The sequence below is a fragment of the Brachypodium distachyon genome, chromosome 1 (assembly GCF_000005505.3).
Source record: "Brachypodium distachyon strain Bd21 chromosome 1, Brachypodium_distachyon_v3.0, whole genome shotgun sequence".
NCBI classification, from domain to species: Eukaryota; Viridiplantae; Streptophyta; class Magnoliopsida; order Poales; family Poaceae; genus Brachypodium; species Brachypodium distachyon.
In genome coordinates, this window is record NC_016131.3 from 53,241,919 (window position 1) to 53,262,175 (window position 20,257).

At 44.9% G+C, this 20,257-nt stretch overlaps 2 protein-coding genes across 2 annotated transcripts; one reads left to right on the plus strand and one right to left on the minus strand.

Annotated features, from left to right (window-relative positions):
• Positions 1-312: 312 nt before the first annotated feature.
• Positions 313-6,397, minus strand: LOC100844606 (WW domain-binding protein 11). The gene is made up of 9 exons (XM_003557385.4): positions 6,140-6,397; positions 4,823-4,916; positions 4,217-4,302; positions 3,524-3,573; positions 3,379-3,448; positions 3,213-3,294; positions 2,706-3,109; positions 1,991-2,548; positions 313-1,017 (listed from the first exon to the last, which is right to left on the minus strand). Exons 1-9 carry the CDS (start codon positions 6,218-6,220, stop codon positions 793-795), a joined length of 1,650 nt encoding a protein of 549 aa, XP_003557433.1. The 5' UTR covers positions 6,221-6,397; the 3' UTR covers positions 313-792.
• Positions 6,398-9,610: 3,213 nt separating this feature from the next.
• Positions 9,611-11,432, plus strand: LOC100846672 (AAA-ATPase At3g28580). The gene is made up of 2 exons (XM_003561271.3): positions 9,611-10,236; positions 10,328-11,432. Exons 1-2 carry the CDS (start codon positions 9,623-9,625, stop codon positions 11,154-11,156), a joined length of 1,443 nt encoding a protein of 480 aa, XP_003561319.1. The 5' UTR covers positions 9,611-9,622; the 3' UTR covers positions 11,157-11,432.
• Positions 11,433-20,257: the final 8,825 nt, after the last annotated feature.

Here is a 20,257-nt window from a genome sequence, read left to right on the forward strand (position 1 = left end):
CTCACTAGTATCGTTTCTAGAGTTCACCCAAAAACTTTCGAAAAAGGCAATGAGACGAAATGCTCTTCACTTCAGAATGAACAGTACCGACAGCAGAATCAGGATTCAACGGATGAATCGCTCTGCAAGCTGGAAACCTAGTTTCCGTCGTGCTCCAGGGACTTCCTCTGCAACAAGTCAGGAAACAAAAAACGGGCAGACGACATGGCAGCAGGAGTGCAACGCATGAATCGTTGCGTTCTCTGTTAACATTCGACGCGGTATCTCAGCAGAGGCACCTGTGATTCCACATAAAAAAGTAGCACGTTCACCTTGAGAGATGTATCCATTTCTTTTCTTGTAAAGCCACATTTGGAAGATCCATACAGGCACGCACGAATTGCTACAAGCTCACAGACAGCTGCGGCCTGTTTTCAAAACGTGTTATGATCAAATGGAGCTCTGGTTGCATAAGCTTAGGTGTTTATCTAATCCATTTCAATGGAAAGGGGAAATGAAAACACAGAATAGTAACCAGAGCTGCTAGTAATGCTCCCCACGACTGGTCTTATCCAAGTACCGAGCTGTCCGGGGCATTCATTAGACATACAGCTGTGTTTGTGTTGTACAACAAGAATGATAGGACTGATTATAATTGTTCCGGAACATTTGCTTGCTGATGGGAAAACAAAAAATGGTTTCGAGTCATAGCAGGCAAAGCGCTTCATGAGCCACAATGCAAAGAACAGGCTCATGTTTAGGTCAGGTTCATGATGCAGCTGCAGAGTGCCGGCCAAGAAAAGGGATTGGGCGCTACTCATCAAGAGCGCCTAGTTGCTTCATATCTTCCAGGAATGCCATGTAAGAGTCATCAATGCTTTGTGGCTTAGGAATTGCAGGTGAAGGCTGGGCCACAGATTTTATCAGGGTTACCGAAGGCTTCAGAGTCGAGGATGACGGTGTTGATGACTGTTGCTGTGCTTTTGGTTTTGGTTTGGGGGCAGCAGATTCTCTTTTAACTCGAACTGATGCAGGAACCTGTAATAAGAACTGATTTTAAGTTTTTGGCACAATGGCAACACACAAAGCTATCAATGTAATAGAACAAATAGTTATAACAAAACTCTGAAAGAACGAAATATTTGACACAAGTGGATATTTTGTTTGTGTAGGGCAACATAAACGGAGAGTTTATTTTATACCACTTCCTCCATTCCAAATTAATCTATCGATATCTGGTTTACGTGAAACAAAATCACACTCGCAAGTACTTCCGAATATGAATCTAATGACACAATTTTGTATCACATAAATTACGTGTTGATAGTGTAATTGTTGGGCAAAGCCTTGCCTTAACGAATTAAAGTACACCCTATAATCTGGAATGGAGTATATTTTAGGACAGCATAAATGAAGAGTGGACACATGTTCACTTTTCAGAGTTTCTCTGTTGTAGGAGTGACCAAGAAGCGGTCTTACAATGACTAGTGGCATAAGATGAATCAAACATATGGGGTAGTTTATAGATAAAGACTTAAACATATGGGGTAGTTTATAGATAAAGACTTAAAAGAGTTGATGGTGGTGCAGTGGTACAATAACGAAACATGCATGTAAAAGATACGGACTATATCTCAGTAACATGTTATATATATCATAGGTGTGTGATGATGAAATTAAAATGGTTGTTTGCAGCTAATTCTGTTATTTGGATTGGAATATATTTAAAATAGCTGCTTCCTTGGAAAGCTGTTCCCCACCCCTTTTGTACATGGCGAGTACACCAGTGACAAAAAATGAAAAGGTAAATATAAGGTTAACGTCGCTACAGTGCTACACTATTCCTACTTCCTTGGAAGGACATACCCAGGTCTTAGTTTATAATTGTTTAGTATACAGTTTTAATACTTTCTCTCCGTGTTTAATTATTTTTCAGGCAATAATCAAAGCGCTAATATTAGTGCAGGTAATAACTATTAGTGCAGGTAATGACCAGAGTAAAAACACATACCATAGCTGTTAGCTCAGGAGTATGTTGTGCTAATGGTCTCTTTACAACTGTTGAAGCAGCTGATTTTACATAAGATGGCTGCTGAGGTAACTGTGGCCGTGGAGCAAAAGCAGCAAAATCATCTGCTTGAAAAGGGGGTCCTGGAAAAAATGGAGGCCTAAGCATTGGTGGCGGACCAGGTGGCGGACCAGGAAGTACACCGTAGGGTGCCATAGGCATTTGAGCTGGAGGTAATCCTGGAGGAGGAGGTGGAGGGGGCCTGGCAGAAACACCAGGAGCCATAAATGGTGGCCTTGAATCTGGTGGTGGAGGAGGTGGAGGAAATCTAGCCATTCCTGGAGTTAGCATTTCAGGTTGCATTGGAGGCATCATCGGAGGTCTTGGAGGTAGAGGCAGCATCTGTGATGGATGTGGTGGAGGAGGCGGTAAAACCCTTGAGATTTTAGCATCTTCGTTAACTACAGGAGCATCCCTGGCATTATTATCAGCAGCCTGCATTTCATTTGATTTTGGTGGCAGCCTTGGGGGAGGTGGTGGTGGAGGTAGCACAACTGGGGCCTGTGAAATAAACTTCCTTCAGAGAAAGTTGTAAGGGGAGCCAAAACAAGAGAAGACAAATTGCTAATTGAAACATTAACAGCAAGGGTTTCCTGAGTATTCATACAGTTAAACATATTGAAAAGTTCAGAGATGTGTAAAATGAACTAAGTAGCACCTGTGCAGGATCAGTCGAGCTTGCACCCTCTCCGACAGCTTGTTTATTATCAAGCTCCATAGTACCGGGTAGGGTTGGTGGTTGCGAAGGCCGCTGTGGCGGAGGTGGAGGTGGTGGCCGTAATGTATGACCTAACACAGGTTCTCTAGGAGGTGCGCCAGGAGGAGGTGGAGGTGGCGGAGGTAAGCCTGGTAATGCTGCATCACCAGCAGGCTTAGGTGGGGGCGGAGGTGGGGGTGGGGGTAAAGGTAAAGAAGGAGCAGATGGATCAGTAGGTTCTGAAGAGGCTGGCAGTGGAGGGGGTGGTGGAGGTGGCGGCATGGTGGAAGGACCTGCTTCTTCGGATTCTTGCATGGAAGATGAGGCCCCAGCACTGGACGAGGAAGGCAATGGGATCCTCGGTCCTGTGTGTCAACCAAGAAAAAAAATGAGGATTGCAAAATATGAAACTTACAGAAAGTAAATATACTTTTACAAGTTATGCAGAGAAACTGCGATGATATTAACCTATAGATGATTTGTACATGGGAGGTTTGCCGGGTGGTGGTGCCCCTGATGGATTCAGAGTTGGATGGTAGTAAACAGAATCCTGCAGGCAAACCTGGTTAGTACCTATTTTCAACATGCTGCAATAATAAAGCGATGGCTTCCTGAAGAACTGTAAATACCATACCTCAGGCATAGGGTTTTTAGCTCTGTCATCTTCGTCTGCTGCAGGCCGCCTCTTTGGTGGTCCAAGATGGCTGGAGGGAAAATGGAGATTGAATATACAAGAAATGACTACATATACAAATTCATAACAAATCAATAAAGCCCACCTGAACATAATTGGTTGCTCGCCCTTTTCTTTCATTTTGTCTTCATATTCCTGGCGCAGGTATGAAAACACAATGAGCAACCTTGTGCCCAGAAAAACTAAAGATAACACATCATGTTCAGAAGTTCTTTAGAAATTACAGATCAATTCAAAGATCTAAATAGACTTACTAACACTAAATTAAAAAAACTCGTACAGCACATCAATGTGAGGGGTCATGAGTTCATGACTCATCCATAACATTCTTCAGTTAGATTGCACAACATAGTTGATACTTGATACATATGATTGTACACTACGACATTTAACTAAACACATGATAGAAAACCGAAAACTTCATACTGGGAGAATACAGTACTAATGAAAATTATCAAAATACCATGTTCCTAAATCCAGATGAACCCTGAACTGATTGCGTGGCCCTCTACCTTTCCTCTTAAAAAAAGTTCCTGGTGAACTTAACAAAATACTTGTACTAAAAGCTTGTCAAAAGAATAAAGATCCGAAGTAGATAGCAAAAATAGGCACTGCCTAGAATCATCTCCAATTAGAGAAAAATTAAGAACCAGTTAAAACCTTATATGTCAGATACTTGGATGAACTAAATAATATATTCAAGTGGCACTAGATAGTAGTGAAAAAAGACTACATTTTCAAAATAGAAAGTTCAACATGTTTGCAGAAATCAAATTACCTTTCTTTTCTTCACAACAAGATTATAAGTATCTTCAAGCTGCCTTTTCTTATGTTTCCTAGCCTTGTCCAGAGCACCATCAGCTTCTGCATCAACCGAATAGTAACTTGATCACCCAGAAATACCAAACTAGTCAAACCATTATTGCTACATATCTACACGGTTCCTCGAAGCAAGCCAATGGATTCAAAAGGCAACAATCTAGCAATTATATTACACCTAGAGTGCAACTAAAAGATGCAGTTGCCCAAATATCAAATTGTAGTAGTATTAAGTAATTGACATGATAATACAAGCTTGTCTGATAACGTAACCAGTTAATATATCCCAATGAACGTCTAGGTGCTCAAGAATGCACTGCTTACATTTATTATGCTACAATGTGGATGGGTCATAAGACACATAACAATTGAGAGATTATGCTTCCTAAAAACATATCTTATTGCATAACTGAAACAATAAATATATGATCATCAGAGTTCTACATAAAAAGAACTAAATAAGTGTGGAAAGAAAATATTCAAGATTGTCTTTCAAGAATGACCAGTTTCTAATACATTAATAAAAATCCAGGTCCGCATTAACTTTTTCACACAATATACTTACTCATCTTTTCCAATTTGTCAATCTGATCCTTTATAGCATCCGGATCCTTTTTCAAAATACCAACCTCTCGTACCTTCTTCCTTTCTTTTTTGTTCTGCAGAGCCAACAAAAATGACAAAACTTGAGAAAAATGAAGTTGGATAAACCAATTGGTAACAATCAAATAGATTACCAACATTACCCGTTTTGATCAGAAACCTGATGCAAAACTGAGCTTAAAACACTAAAAACATCCACAAAACTGATAAGAAGACATACAGAGAGTACTCCCTCCGTCCCATATTAAGTGACTCAAAATTGCCTAAACATGGATGTATCTATGTCTAAAAGGCATCTAGATACATGTAATAGAAAGTCACTTAATATGGGACGGAGGGAGTAGTATTTAAGTATTTGACACTCTGTAATGACCATTATGATCACCTTTAGAATTGGTACATGTGTACCCATGACGAGAGATACATTTTCAGATCAATATGATGTGCGCTAATAATTTTAACATATGATGATGCTGATTCCAGTCGCACAAAACAATTATAGCAACTAAATTGGTCGCTTTGGCAATTTAGATCAAGTGCCACATCTAATGAAGATTCATCTTATACAACTTGTCTACTCTGAAAAAGTGGTTACGCTTATACAATAGTGCCCCATCTAATAAAGATTCATCTTATACTCCTAAAGCAATCTACTAGGCGATAGCATTTGGGTTAACCTTCGTATGGGGGACACAGTAAAAAATTTACATCAAACAGATCAAGAAATCAAGGTATCACCCAATTCCAGCCGACCCAAACCCATACGAAATAACACACACCCAGGCGAGGTGACATTGCATACCAGAACAGCCTACAGTTTCTGTTCAAGACTGAGCAAAACATAACTGGTAGTGCTCACCAACTATGACTATCCTCAGTGTGAACAGAAGTACAAGTCTAAGTAACTGTTTTGTTTTTCTTCTGCATACAAGCTCTTACATTGAAATACCTAGTAGTAATCAGTAATGTTAATGTAAACATGCTTGTTGCATGCAAAATTGTGCACATTGAATTATCCAATCGAACCAAAACAAATAGTTTACTAGGTGATAGTATATCAATCGACCGTACTGAGCACGAAAGATCCAAATTTCGCGTTAAGCCGATCAGACGAACCACGCAACGAAGTCATTGCTGAATTTCCACCTCAGATAGCCCTAACCCGCCCGACAAAACAACAGACCTAACGGATCGAGCCACTACCACTGCGAGGTCATGTTCAGCTAACTCCCACGACCCCGCCCGCCGTCGGGCAGAAACCCTAGGGTTGGAGACTCACCCGCTTGAGCTCCTTCCTGCGCTGCTCCTTGCGGAAGGCGTCGGTCGGGTTCATGACCTTCCCTCCCTTGGTTGTCTTCATCTTTCCCCCCTCCCCCTCGCCCTACAGCGACGGACGAGCAAACTGTAGCGGCGGCGGCGGCGGGGGATTTGGCCGAGCAGAGGGAGGGGGAACGTCGCGGCGAACGTCGTCGGGGGGATGGGGTTTGGATCGGTGTCTGGCTGTGGAACCGGTTCAGAGCCTCAGAGGTGCGGTCTGGTTCAACCTATTGCGGGTGCGGTTCCTCTCAAAAAATAATATTGCGGGTGCGGTTCTGGGCCGAATTCCCAGTGAGCCCACCTGGAATTATGTTTTCTTTTTCTTTTGAGGTCCACTAGGTAACCTGGAATGTATTCTAAAAAAAAAAACCCTGCAATGTTCTTCTTTTCGTTTGAGAATTGAAAGTATTGAACCCATGGAAGATATTCATATTCCCTGTGTGCAACAAATGAGAACTTAAGAAATGTAAAAATAATATGATTAATCTAAAAAAAATTGAATTATACTCCCAGTGAGAAGATGCACATAGGAGTTTTGTAGTAAAATACTAGAGTAAGAGGTTGACGTCCAGAGAGACAGATGCACATAAAGCAACAAGTTTCAAATTACTGTCTCAAAGCATAAAAGAGTTCAAAATTGGGAGAAAAAAAGGGAAAGCCTGAGTCGTGAACCTTTGCGAAAATTTGAACTCTAAATTTAACGTGCCTTGTGATGAAAAAATAGAATCAATTGTGAACCAAAATAAAATAATTATATTTCACATTGCTTTCAAACTTCCGATTGTGTTTTTCACACATCGATTTTATGATTTCATTATTTTATCCATGTGCGCAAACATTTTGTGCCTTTGACTCGTTTCGTCCGTCGCAATCTTTCTGTTTCATGTATCACAACTTGGTACTAATTTCTCTCTAAAAAAACTACTTGAACTTTCCTCGAATTTCTAAAATGACATTTATTTATTTATTATGTTTTACTACATTAAGAAAAACATTGTCGGCTCTTGTACTCACGTCTCAATTTCTAAGCCAGTTCCTTTGCTCTCTCTCTCTGATAGGTGTTGTTGCCTTCTCATTCGTCGTTCATGAGCTCTAAGTCTCAAAGAGATGCTAGAGGAACTGGGAGAAGCTCTTCAAGTATCAACCAAGAAAAATGTTTCTATTGGCTAGAGCCACCCTGCGGCTTGGGTCCTGAGGCTGCGGCAGGTTCATTCCCGTTGCCCTCCGGTCCTCGCAAAGGATCTGGGAGGTAAGGCTCCGATACATTCAGGGCTGACGATGGCAACGCCCACAGGCATCGTTACCTTGGTGAAGGCATCATCGCTTCTCCCGCCTCCCGCCCAGATGTTCCAAGGAAAACCTTAGATCTAGGTCTCCCGGATCGAACGATGGCGACACTTTGGGTTCCGTTTCCCTCCTTGGTGGCATTGTTTTGGAACTCGTGTTGGCCGGAGGGGCCTGGTCCGTCTCGTCGATGCTAGGCCGGGCATGATGGATACTTCGATCTCTGTCCTGAAGCTGTGTTGGTGGAAAATGAGGCGGTGGATTCTGTAGCGTGAGCAGTCAACACACGCTGCGGATGTTGCCAGATCGGTTGTGCCCAGTGCGGCCTTCGGATTTCGATGTTGGGTGATGATCCGGGCCACTCCCTTCATCAGGATAGTAGGCATAATTTGGTTGCTTTAGGATTGTTTTGATCGACGTATTTTTTTTTATCAAACTTGTTAATAAATCAATAAAATATGGATATGTGCATCTTTTTGATGCAGAGACCGGAGTTTTTAATCTCCTTTTCAAAAAGAAATTTTTTTGGCTAGAGCTACCCCATCCGCATCTTGCATTGAGATTGCACGAGTTGTGTGGGTAAAAATCGGCAAAATTTAGTCTAGGCTAGAAGTGACGTGATCTCTCGTATTGCATTGAGATTACACGAGTTGTGGGGGTAAAAATTGATATACCGGAGGAGCAGAAAAAAAAACCCCGCCTGCAGGACAAACCTGCTAGGCTGCTACCCCATCGCATCTACTATTATCGAGAGCTTTTCACCAGACCGAACGTACACCACCGAGGTCCATTCGGCCAAATGTACGCGCCGATTGGCCGCCGCTCGCAGAAGCCCAGGGCGCGACGTGACGTTGTCAGCTGTCTGTCACGTTGCCAATCGACCGAGCGGGCTGCTGAGCGGCGAGTCGTCTTCCAGAGACCCCGGCGCACAAGTCAGAACTCGTGGCCATGGAATCGACCGAATATTCCCTTCACAGAGGAGGAAAAGAGAGCCGGGGTCTGGCTGGCTGGCAGCCGCATCGCTCGGAGAAGAGGATACGTTCAGGCTCCGCTTTCCTCTGAACGGCTTTGTTCTTCTTGCTGTTTCCATGACCTGGCTGCAGCTCTGCAGGCCACAGCTGGCTACCCGCGGGGCAGAACCGAGACGAAACAACGTCTTGCTTTTCCTTTTCTTTTTTGCCAAGGCGAAACAACGTGCTGCTGGGTGCTACAGTGTTCAATTCAGTTTTTCATGCGCAACGAAACAGAATAACACATGGTTGCGCCAGGCCTATTATTCTCCAACCATCCTCTCTCGTATGAGATTATATCTTTCGACATTTCAATTTTTAAACGAGAAATGCATGCATATTCGTCCAACCATGAGCAAATTTTTTTTTCCAATGCAATCATCTAGGAACATTCACACCGCCAAAACATCATGGATATACATCACTTTTTGGGATTTTGAAAAAAATCAATCATCAATATTTTCGGATCCAAAAATCACAAGTCGATACAACTTGGACGAGGGTCTTCATTTCTATTTTGAATCTGAGAAACTTTATACTAAGAAAATTATACTTTACACACTATGGCTGTCATGTAGTCATGTAAAAAAAAGCATACGTTAGTTTTGTCTGCAACTTTGTTTTCTCAAATATGAGAAGTTTCAATTTATGATCAACGGGACATTGTGCTTCGTGTACTCGTTGCATCTGCCCGGCCCCCGTATATCCAATGGCTCAGAATGCTTCGAGTATTGTGAATTGTATATTCTCATTTACAACCTCCCGTTTTACCTTCTCCTACACATTTTACCAACCTACGATTTCGTACCCTTAGAAAACTGGCACTGCCTTTGTGCGAGCCGCCACCACCCGCGAGGGCTTCCTCCCCTTCGCAAGCCGCCACCACCGCCGCGTCCAACTCTAAATTTTTTCCAGGTATTGACACTGCTCCATTTCCACATCCAGTTTCATTTTATTCTTTTTTTCTTTATTGAAAATCTTCATGATGGCCCACATCTGGACTGCTTGCTCTCCAAACCTTTGATGGCCCACATAACTAGGGGCCGTTCTGGCAGATTGGCGGAAAACGACGTTTGGTATAAAAAAACAACCAACAAAGCCGTGTACGGCTTTCCCCTACCACCGACGCGTCCCCAGCACAAATCACCGCGATGGCATCCAAAGGCATAGGCAAGTGCACCGAGGTGCTCGTAAAGCGCATCGCCGGCCTGCGACCAGCGCAGGCGGCGGGCCTGGGATCCGCGCTGGCGGCCCTGATGGTCACGTTGCGCATGGTCCGCCCGTTCCTCCCCGGCCTCCCCCGCAACTTCTTCAGGTACTACGTCGGCCGCCTCATCAAGCGCTACCTGCGCCGGGCCCTGGGCTTCCTCGACCCCTGCCTCACCGTCAACATCGGCGAGTACTCCGCCGCCGGCGACCGCATGAGGCACAGCCAGGTGTACGACCAGGCCAAGGCTTACCTCAGCGCCCGCTGCTCCGGCCAGGCGCGGTCGCTCTGGGCCGATCTCGCCTCGCACGGCAGCCACGCCTTCGTCCTCAGCATGAGCAGCCGCGAGGAGGTCGCCGACGAGTTCCGCGGCGCCACGGTGTGGTGGCAGCACTTCAATCCCGGTGGCGGCGCGTGGGAGTTCTACCAGCTCGTCTTCCACGAGCGCCACCGCGACCTCGTCGTCCAGTCTTACCTCCCCCACGTCTGCCGCGAGGGCAAGGCTGTCATGGACCGCAACCGTCGCCGCCGGCTCTTCACCAATTACACCGGCGACCGGTGAGTGCCTTACCTCGGCCATACATAGGGGCGCGCATAAGGTGTTTGCTAACTTCGCTTCTCGCCTTGTTTGTTTCTTCTCCGCGCGCAGGCAGATAGCGTCGTGGACCTACGTCATGTTCGAGCACCCGTCGACATTCGAGACGCTGGCCATGGACCCGGCGAAGAAGCGGAGCATCATGGACGACCTGGACGCGTTCCGGGACGGGAAGGAGTACTACACGCGCATCGGCAAGGCATGGAAGCGGGGGTACCTCCTCTACGGCCCGCCGGGCACGGGCAAGTCCACCATGATCGCCGCCATGGCCAACTACCTCGACTATGACATCTATGACATCGAGCTCACGTCCGTGGCTACCAACATCGAGCTCCGGCATCTTCTCATCCAGACGTCGGGCAAGTCCATCATCGTCGTCGAGGACATCGACTGCTCGGCCGACCTGACCGGCAAGCGGAAGAAGCCCCCGACCATGGCGCCCGCCAACAGCCCGCCGACCCAGACGCTCGCCAACAGCCCACCGACCGACCAGAAGAAGGTCACGACTCTCACGCTCTCCGGCCTGCTCAACGCCGTGGACGGGCTGTGGTCGGCGTGCGAGGGCGAGCGGATCATCATCTTCACCACCAACTACGTGGAGGAGCTGGACCCGGCGCTGATCCGGCACGGCCGGATGGACAGGCACATCGAGATGTCCTACTGCTGCTTCGAGGCCTTCAAGTTCCTCGCCAAGAACTACCTCGGCGTCGACGACCACCCTCTGTTCGAAGCCGTCAAGGAGCTGCTCCAGGCGGCCAAGATCACCACCGCCGACGTCGCCGAGCACCTGATGCGCAAGTGCGCAGACGACAACGCTGACTCCTGCCTCGCCAACCTGCTGAAAGCGCTGGCCCTGAAGGGCGAGGCGGTTCTGGGAAACTAGTACAGCCAGCTTAATCAATCAGTGTGATAGCGGTAACATCAGTTTAATTCATCTGCGGTAGACATTTTAGTTGTTCAAATTGGTACTGTGGATCCTTCGTTACCTCTTGCTAGCTACTGATGCCGGAATCGCGTTAGACATGGATGATGCAGAACAGTCCAATTTTGTCAGTTTGTTAGGTCTTGTTCCTCATTCTGGAATTGCGCTTTAGAACTTGGAAATGCGTAGTGAGAAGTTTTCCTTTTGCTGGATGCAAGAATGATGGTTGAATTTTAACTTGTGCTCGTAATCTGTTGAATCTGGGTGGAGTTACCGGGGCATCTGCTGTTTTATGTTTGTTGAACTGCAGGATGTGAGGGTCTCCTCCTGGTCATAAAGGCTGAGGCTATTGGTTGCGTGACGGCTTAGAAATTTGCAATCTTCAAAATATTGCAATGCATGAGAATTTGCAGTGCTAAAAACATCTGCAATGTATGAGAATTTTGCAATGTTCAAAATTTTTAGATCTCAACATGTACAGAAATGTCAAAATGCACAGTATTTGCAATGTGACATAGCTTTTTTTTTTTGAGAGCAACGAAATGTCTAAAAAAAAGCCTATTGTACCAGATTTTTTTTAAAAAAATTGCCCTAAAAGAAGAATTTCCTCTTTTTTTTTACTTGTGTGCTACCGCGTCAGTTGGTCAATTTTTTTAAAAAAATTAACAATCAACAAATATTATACGTCTTACATTTTTTTGCGGAGTATCACATTGCGAGGGAGAAGCTGCCCAAAAGTTGCAGGACTGGTGCATCTAGTGTGCACACACAAGTGCTATATATTTTTAGGAACACAAGTGCTATAATTAAGTGGATTATTGTTTTCAACTGATAAAGAGTACATGACCTTTGGGGTTCTGTGCATTTATAAAATCATAAAATAGACACAAAATGATTCGCATTTGCAGAATTCCTCACACATGTAAGTACTATTTTGTTTGCTGAAAATATATTCTATTTCCAGCACTTTTCATATTAAAAAAACAGGCCTTTCACTTATTTGGGTTGCAATATACCACGGTGTTACCCTGAACTTAGTCAACCAAAGGACGAAGACTTGTCTTGTCGAAATGAAAAATAAGAAAAATACTCTGTTTTTTAGATGATTGAAAAAGTGGAAAGACCGGTCTTTCACTTATTTGGGTCGCAATATACCGCAATGTTCCCTTGTTGAAACTTAGTCGCCCAAAACAGAAAACACTTGTTCCCGGAATGATAAAATAGGAAAATGGAATAGGGAGTGAACGTTTGCTCCCTAGCCTTCCGACGCGTCTGGCAAAGTTGACATCCGCAAAGAACTAAAGTTGTCACTCTCACAATTTAAAGTTGCCACCCCAACTAAACTAAAATTGCCACCGCATGGAACTAAACATTCGTTCTCTAGTCTTCTGGCATGACGGGTAAAGTTACCACCCTCACAGACAAAAGTGACCACCCTACATAAAGTTGCCACCCCACGGAATTAAAGTTATCGCCTCACAAGACACGTGGCGAGATACCAGGGATAGTCTTTCTCATCGGATGACCAGCAAAGCGTTCGCTCCGGAAGCTTAAAGAGGAAAAGCTCGCTCATTATAAGGTCTGATAGAAAAATGCTCTTATGTAAAAAAGGTAGACTGATCTTTCACTTATTTGAGGTGCAATATACCGTGATGTTCCCTTGCATCGTTCCATCCGTTGCAATCTTTGTGCTTCATGCATCGCAACTTGGTACAATGGTACTGCTTCCTCGAAAAAATTGGGAGTAGTACTTGAAGTTTCCTCTTTAATATGAAAAATCATTTCCAATGTTTTACTAGATTTAAGACAAAACACTATCACCTCTTGTAATCGCGTGTCCGTTCCCACACCTGTTGGCTTGGAGTAAAGTCTATTTTGAACCCTGTCTTCATAGAGGTCGACTATATCAAACCCTAACCTAAAAATCCCTGAACACTACTAGCTATCACATTTTAGCCGAGGGGGAAATCACCGTCAGCTATTTTCGATCACCGTCGGCCAACAGTTTAACCGACAGTGAACCGTCGGCTATCCCCCGTCGGCTATGCGGCGTCAGCCATTATTGTAATAGCCGACGGTACAGTCGGGTATTGTATTTACCTACGGTAATTATCCGACGGTTGGTCGCTCAGTCATGTGACTCTGATAGCCGACCGTGTCCCGTCAAATATGTATTGGCCAACGGTTATTTCTCATCGTCGACATGTTTAATAGTCGACGGTATGTGTCCCGTCAATTAGTATAATCACTGAGGGTACGCACACGCCGTCGGGGATACTTATTGTTGAGTGGAGTCCAGCCCCTTCAGTTTGTAAGATAGCCGACGGTCCAAAGTTCCAGTCGGCCTATCATATATCCGAGAGGTTTTGCACTGTCAGCCATCGGTAACGTCGACGGTACGTTTCTCGTCAATTAGTATAATCACCAACAGTACGCACACACCGTCGTGGATACTTATAATTGAGTGGAGTCCAGCCCCTTCAGCTTGTAGGATAGCCGACGGTCCGAAGTTCCAGTCGGCCTACCATATATCCGAGAAGTTTTGCACTGCAGGCATCAGTAACCCCTCAGGATTTCTTTTGACGGGGGGATGTTGAACAATCTATAAATATACAATTTAAATCCTATGTATTGCGATCACAGACGATATAATTAATTTCGTAATTTTGGCATTTCAAAACAATCATCTTACAATTGTACACAACACACATGAAAAAAGAAGATATATTTTATTTCACCCAATATGTTTCACCTAATGAGCTGCATAATAAAGATCCATTTAGGAAGTGCTTGGAAGCAAAACAAAATAGTAACTATGATAAACTTCAGAACTTCACACTTAATTTCGCTAAGTACTCAATCATCATTGTAGTGGTCATCTTACTGATTTCCATAGTCCTCATCACCAACATAGCCATAGCACTCATCGCCATGCTACTCATCTCCCTCGTCACCGTACAGATCATGCTCATCATAATCCATATCAAGATCCTTGTCACGTCTGTGGTTGCCTCCAGTATTAGTTTTCAAGCCCTGAGAAATAAAGTATAGTACCGGTGAGAAAGACAAATCATAGTCTGTTGTAGTTGTAATACAAGTGAGGTGCATGCATGATTAAGTCTTGGCACTAGCATACAGGATCAACTTAGAATCATGGAAAAGGACCAATCAGCTAATACCATAGCACCTAATGTACAAGAGCATCTCCAAGTAATTATCTGATTATTGTTTAAAGAAATAGACTAACCAGTTCAGTTTCATCTTGTGCAACGGCATCTCGCCCCCTTTCAAATCCAACTTCAGAATCTGAAGTGGCCTATAGCAAACACAAAAGATACTTTAAAAGGAGTTCCATAATTTCATGATAGTTCTATTTGATGGAAGCCTACCACTGAGATGTGTTCTACCACTAAGTTGTGCTGAACTTACCATGCCAGGTGCAGCTGATCGCATCAAGGCATCAAAGTCCACTTCTCCTTTCTCCAGCCAAAGACTAAATATCAACAAGTCAGCACAACCCCAAACGCTACCCACAGAATCCAATTTAAATGAGAAGAAAATATTAGCCTCACACGATAATGCTTGTTCTCTTGCCGCAAACGATTGTTCTCTCTTTCTAAAGGATCCTCTCTAGCAGACCGCACTAGCTGTGAGGCCACCCTTGTAGAATTAATCCTGGAAGATGCACATATAGGACAGACAAGCTTGCCATAAGTTATGAAGTGTTTTAGTATTCATTAGCCGTCCTACAATGGATAGAGGTGATTGTGTGGTCTTCTCATGCAGTGGTTTATCCGCTTCCGTCAACATTATGTAGAACTTTCTGGCAGCTTCTGTTGGCTCATCGTCTACAGAAACTCCTTCTGCAGCAATTGCATCAACTAGCATGTCGTTCATTCTATCTACATCCCCAGCATTCTCATGTTCTTCAACTTCAGGTATATCAGACTCCCCATGGCTAGTCCATCTCTCATATCCTAACATGAAACCGTTGTTGCACAAATGTGTGGTCATGACATCCCTTTTGCGCTTATGACAGCAAAAACACTTGGTGCAGGGACAATATGATTCCCCATCAACAGAAGCATCGGACATTGAGAACGCATGATCCAGAAATTTATCTAACCCATTTCGCCAATCTTGAGTGATCAACCTTCCTTTTCTCTCTTTGTACATCCAACTACGGTCGTTTATGTTGCTACATAATATAGAACAGTTTTGGTTTTATAATTTACTTATATGGAAGCAGAAGGCATAGTAAAAGAATAGTGGTAAAGTGTACTATAAGCAGCCAAACATAAAAAATTCAGTGTGTACATGGGAATAAGATTTAATTTGATTTAAGTATCCAAGTTTCGTATCAATGTTCAGTATAAGAGAGAAAAAAAATCGTATACAGCTTGCTGCATTGACAATAGTTCATAGTCTTTTTTAATGGTAATTCAGATTTAGTATCAAAGAACCATATGTCCTGCGTGCATTGGTCATACCAAACATGATTATCATTAAGACCTCGAGATAAATAACTAAGTTATGGACAGATTATTACTATATGCATACTGCTAGCTCTTCAACTTTCTGAACCCAAAACAATGTGAATTATTGAGGATCTTACTTTTTTAGTTCCCATCAGGAGCAAACAAGCAGGAGACAATTTTACTTACCGTGCTATCTAATTTGAATATTTGATGCCACTAAAAAACAACAATTGCTATCTCACTCTCCCCAAAAATAAGCAGTAGTGAACATATGGTCTGGTTACCAAACTTGAATCCTTCTGTTTGCATGATTGTCCCTCTTCTAGTTAATTCTAAGGCTAATTACTAAAGATCTACTGGTTCTACCCGGAGATAAATTAGCAAATCAGTGCTAGACGGAGCCAAATTAAAGTTATGAAGCGCAATCATGGATGATCCTCCCTTAAGTACAATTCATCAAACTATCTATCTATTTTTGCACAATTATAGATTGCAATCAAGAAACAATTTTAAAGAAGAAGTCACGAGGAAGCATGGAGAGAGAGAGGGAGTAGAGGGATACCTCGGCGCCCCACTTTGCTTGCTGCCGCGTGATGCTTGGTTGTCCATCGCAGAGGAACTCCTCGGAGCCCCACTTTGCTTGCTGTCGTGTGATGCTTGGTTGTCCATCACAAAGAAACTCCTGGGCACCTGCTCGCCGTCAGAGTCGAAGCAAAGGAAGCAGAGGGATCGATGTGCACCTGGGCATCCATCCCATAGCAACCCTAGATCGGTTTCGGAGGAGATCGAGGGTTTGTTTTAGAAACCTGATTCTGCAGCGGTTGAGGGCTCAAGGATATGAGCGAGCTGCGGCACCGGCGCGCGGGACAAGATTGGCGGGCGTGCCAAGAGTTAGCGCCAGATGGCGGCCGAAAAAAGCTGCCCGCCAAGAACTCTGACTCCAGTTACGCATGTTATGTTTAAATAAGATAGGGAGAGGTATATAACACAGACATGTTACTATCCGCTTGGTTGTGCCATGGCAGTACATATCGGTGGTCTTGGGTTCAAATCCCAGTCTTGCCTGAAATGTGCAATATATTTTTCAAGCCATCTGGACCGAATTATTCTAAAAGCATTTAATTTTTTTAATCGGAAAAGACATTATTAATTTCATAATTTTCACCGAAACACATATTTATTTAATTTAGGACATTACTACTTGATTAATGATCATGCACATACAAGTTTCTTTGTTAGGACAACTGCCTCTTGATCTCAATCAACTTCATACATGTATTATGTGTTTTAATTATTACTAGGCAGCATTACAAGTTAAATATTTTTGACATCTTTGTCCATCCGGTATGTATGGGAAGGGAGCTAGACTCAACCAGTACGAGCAAAAGCTGTCAATATGGATAATTTTAATATTTCGTGTTGGCAGAGACACGCGGTTCCAAAGGACTCACTTCTATAATACCATTTACGGGATTTTTAGATATGTCTATTTAACCTCAACCGCTATATGGACGATATATATAACCATACCCACAGTAAACTCAATCATATCTTGTGCCTCACACCTCTACACCGACGGAGCTATCTTGATGGTTGAGTCCATGTGATCGAACAAATTAATATACCGATACAAGGCCAGATATATTTTTGCATTGCAATTTTTCTCCTAAAAAAGACTCATCAACTAGATTATTTTCCCCTAGATGCCCGCAAGTCATATCCGACGACACCATTCGTCTCAAAATAGGTATGGCCAGATGATTTCTTACACCACCAGCTTATTAAATAATGGCTGTGGGTCAAAGCACCGTCAAATATCCATATAGTCTACGGTTGCAGTGAATCGTCGGCTATATGTACGGTTGAGCGTGAGCGTCAACGATCGGCTATTACTAAACCCGTCGGGTATACGAACTCATAACCGAGAGTTGGCTATTTACCGTCGGTTATTGTAAATTATAGCCGAGAGTTTTTAATGAACCGTCGGCAATGTGTATTCACCGTCGACTATGTAATGTGAATAATTGTGGGTCAAAACCAAACCGTCGATTATTATTATTCAACGTAAGCTATTACATTTGATACCCAAGCGTTGTTTTTCACCGTCGGCTTTGTTATATCACCGTCGGTTATTCGTTGACATACCCGACCAGTTCCACAGAGCCGTCAGCAATTACTTACACCGTCAGATATTACTGTATTAGCCGACGGTTCGTCGAGTACTAATAATCACCGTCGGCAATATGGGAATATCTAGTAGTGGAAGTTGGCACCCTGTACTCTCCAATCCCGGTCTATAGCGGATAAAACGATACTTCCCAAACAGGAATTGCTCACGTGGCTCCGAGCAGGTCCCACACGTCAGTGGCACAAACGTCTTCTTCCCCAAATCACCACCGCGGGACACGAGCGGAACTGCTGGCAGCAGGTCGCCATCTGGGCCGTCCCCACGGGGGTCTGACCGTCCTCGCCTTCTCCGTCGTCTCCGCCCAAGGCCACCGCCGACGACTTTGTCCTTCTTCTCCTGCCTGAGCACGACGGAGACCCCAAACCGCACCCGCCACGACGCCTCGTTGGGTGGTCGCTCATGATTCTTCCTGCTAAGTGCACTCTTGAGGTTCGCGCTGCTTGGCAGCGGCGCCACCGTCCTAGACGGCTGCCGCTCCACGACCCCCGCCGGAGCCGGAGAAGAAGCCTGCCTTCCCGTCGACCCCCGCATGCCCTCCCTCACGGCTCGCCGCGCCGCCTCGTCCTGCTGCTCCACGTGGTACGCGCCGCTCCCGCGCTGCCTTGCTAGAGAGCCTCGTGGCGAGGAGCAGCCGGGCCAAACCGCGACCCTGGTTGCCCATCCACGCCGCGCTGCAGCTCACATTCGACCTCGACGGAGGTTGTGTCACCGCGTCAATCAACACAGCATGACAGTAGACTGTACCGCTTTTGGTGAAAAACTGTCAAATTCATGCGGGAAGGCATGCAGGAATAACTGCTCAGATCCATGAAAATCTACACCCGTTCCATCTGCTAGATAAATTGTTCTCTAGTCGTGGTGATACGAGCAGACCGCGCCGGCGGACGGAAGGGAGGCGCACTACCCCTGCCGAACTTGGCCTCCATCGGTGTGTAGCTGTGCGCCTGTGCCCAGCAACTCGCATCCCCAAGAAATTCATGTGTGCATCCAAAGGAAGAAGAAGAAGACGTGGGACCTACAACTAAAATCTCAACCGTTGGTGACGTGGGGAGCACGGATGGGAGTATAAACGGGAACAGGCAAACAACATGACGGTCAACAATGCCAACGTAGACTGTGCCACGTCAGCATTCCCAGAAGTAATCCTACTTAAGGGCCATATTGACCGGGATTAAGAAGTTGAGGTTGCCGAGTTCAGAAATTGGTAGGCCAGGGTTTGATGTGGTCTACGGATACAAGAAGAAGGTTTAAAATGGACTTTACTCGTCGGCTCGCTGTGATCCCCTCTTCAATGGGCGGGCGCGACGGACCGAGTGGTGCTGACCGGCGAGTCTCCGCAGTCTTCAACAGACCCCGACGCGGCAGCAGCTAGCAGGGGAAAAAGGCGCCCAAAGAACAGAACTCATGGCCAAGGAATGGAATCAAACGTGAACCGTCCCATTCTTTTGTCCGGAGGAAAAAGAGAGCTATGGCCTATCGCACGGAGAAGAGGATACGTTCAGGCTCTGCTTTCCTCTGAACGCCTTTGTTCCTCTTGCTGTTTCCGTGACTTGTACCATCCGATCGGATGGGCCAACGCCCTGCAACCCTGCAGCCAGCAGGCCACAGCACGTCAGCACCACACCTGGCTACCATGGGGCCAGACACCGAGACGACACAAAAGTGCTGCTTTTTCCTTGTTTTATTTGATCGCCGAAAGAACGTGTCGTTCGTAGTTGGTACAGTGTTCAATTCAGTTTTTCTTGTAACAGCACGATAAACATGGTTGGCCTGACCCGGTCTCTTCTTCTTCTAAACCGGCGTCGAGGGTTAATGACGATCGTTCCGTTCCTTCTATATTGCCCCGGATCAGAAACCAGGGTCAACAAGAATCAATGTCTCCCTCTTTCGAGTCCTATTCATATGTCCTAATCCCTTTGTCTGAATGTCTGATTAAGCGTGGAAGATGACCAGGTTGAGTCAGGGTCTCAGCGAAACCAGCTTCATGTTTGTAGTGCTCCTCTTCTTATGTGTGTATCCGCACCTAATCGGTGTGTGTGATCTTTGACTGCCGCAAGTAAGTATGATATTCGGGTCCAGTAGGCACATGCTGGGGTACGTGTGAGCGATGGCTGTAGGGATCCTGAAGAGAAGCTGAAGGAATGGCCTGCATCGAGGGCCTTGAACTTGCCGGCTCTACCGAGTCCAGGAACCTGGTGCTTGAAGCTGACTGTGCGGAAGAGAGTTGTGTAATGGTACCTTAAGGGATCGGAGGCAACCCTGCTGCGTGATTGTTAACCAGTTCTCTCCAATGATTTGATACACAACCAAGTTCAAGACAAAGTAAATTCCGTTTCGCGTTACGAGAGTTTTCTGCCTCTCTAACGACGCATGAATCTTTGCCTCTTCCGCATTTC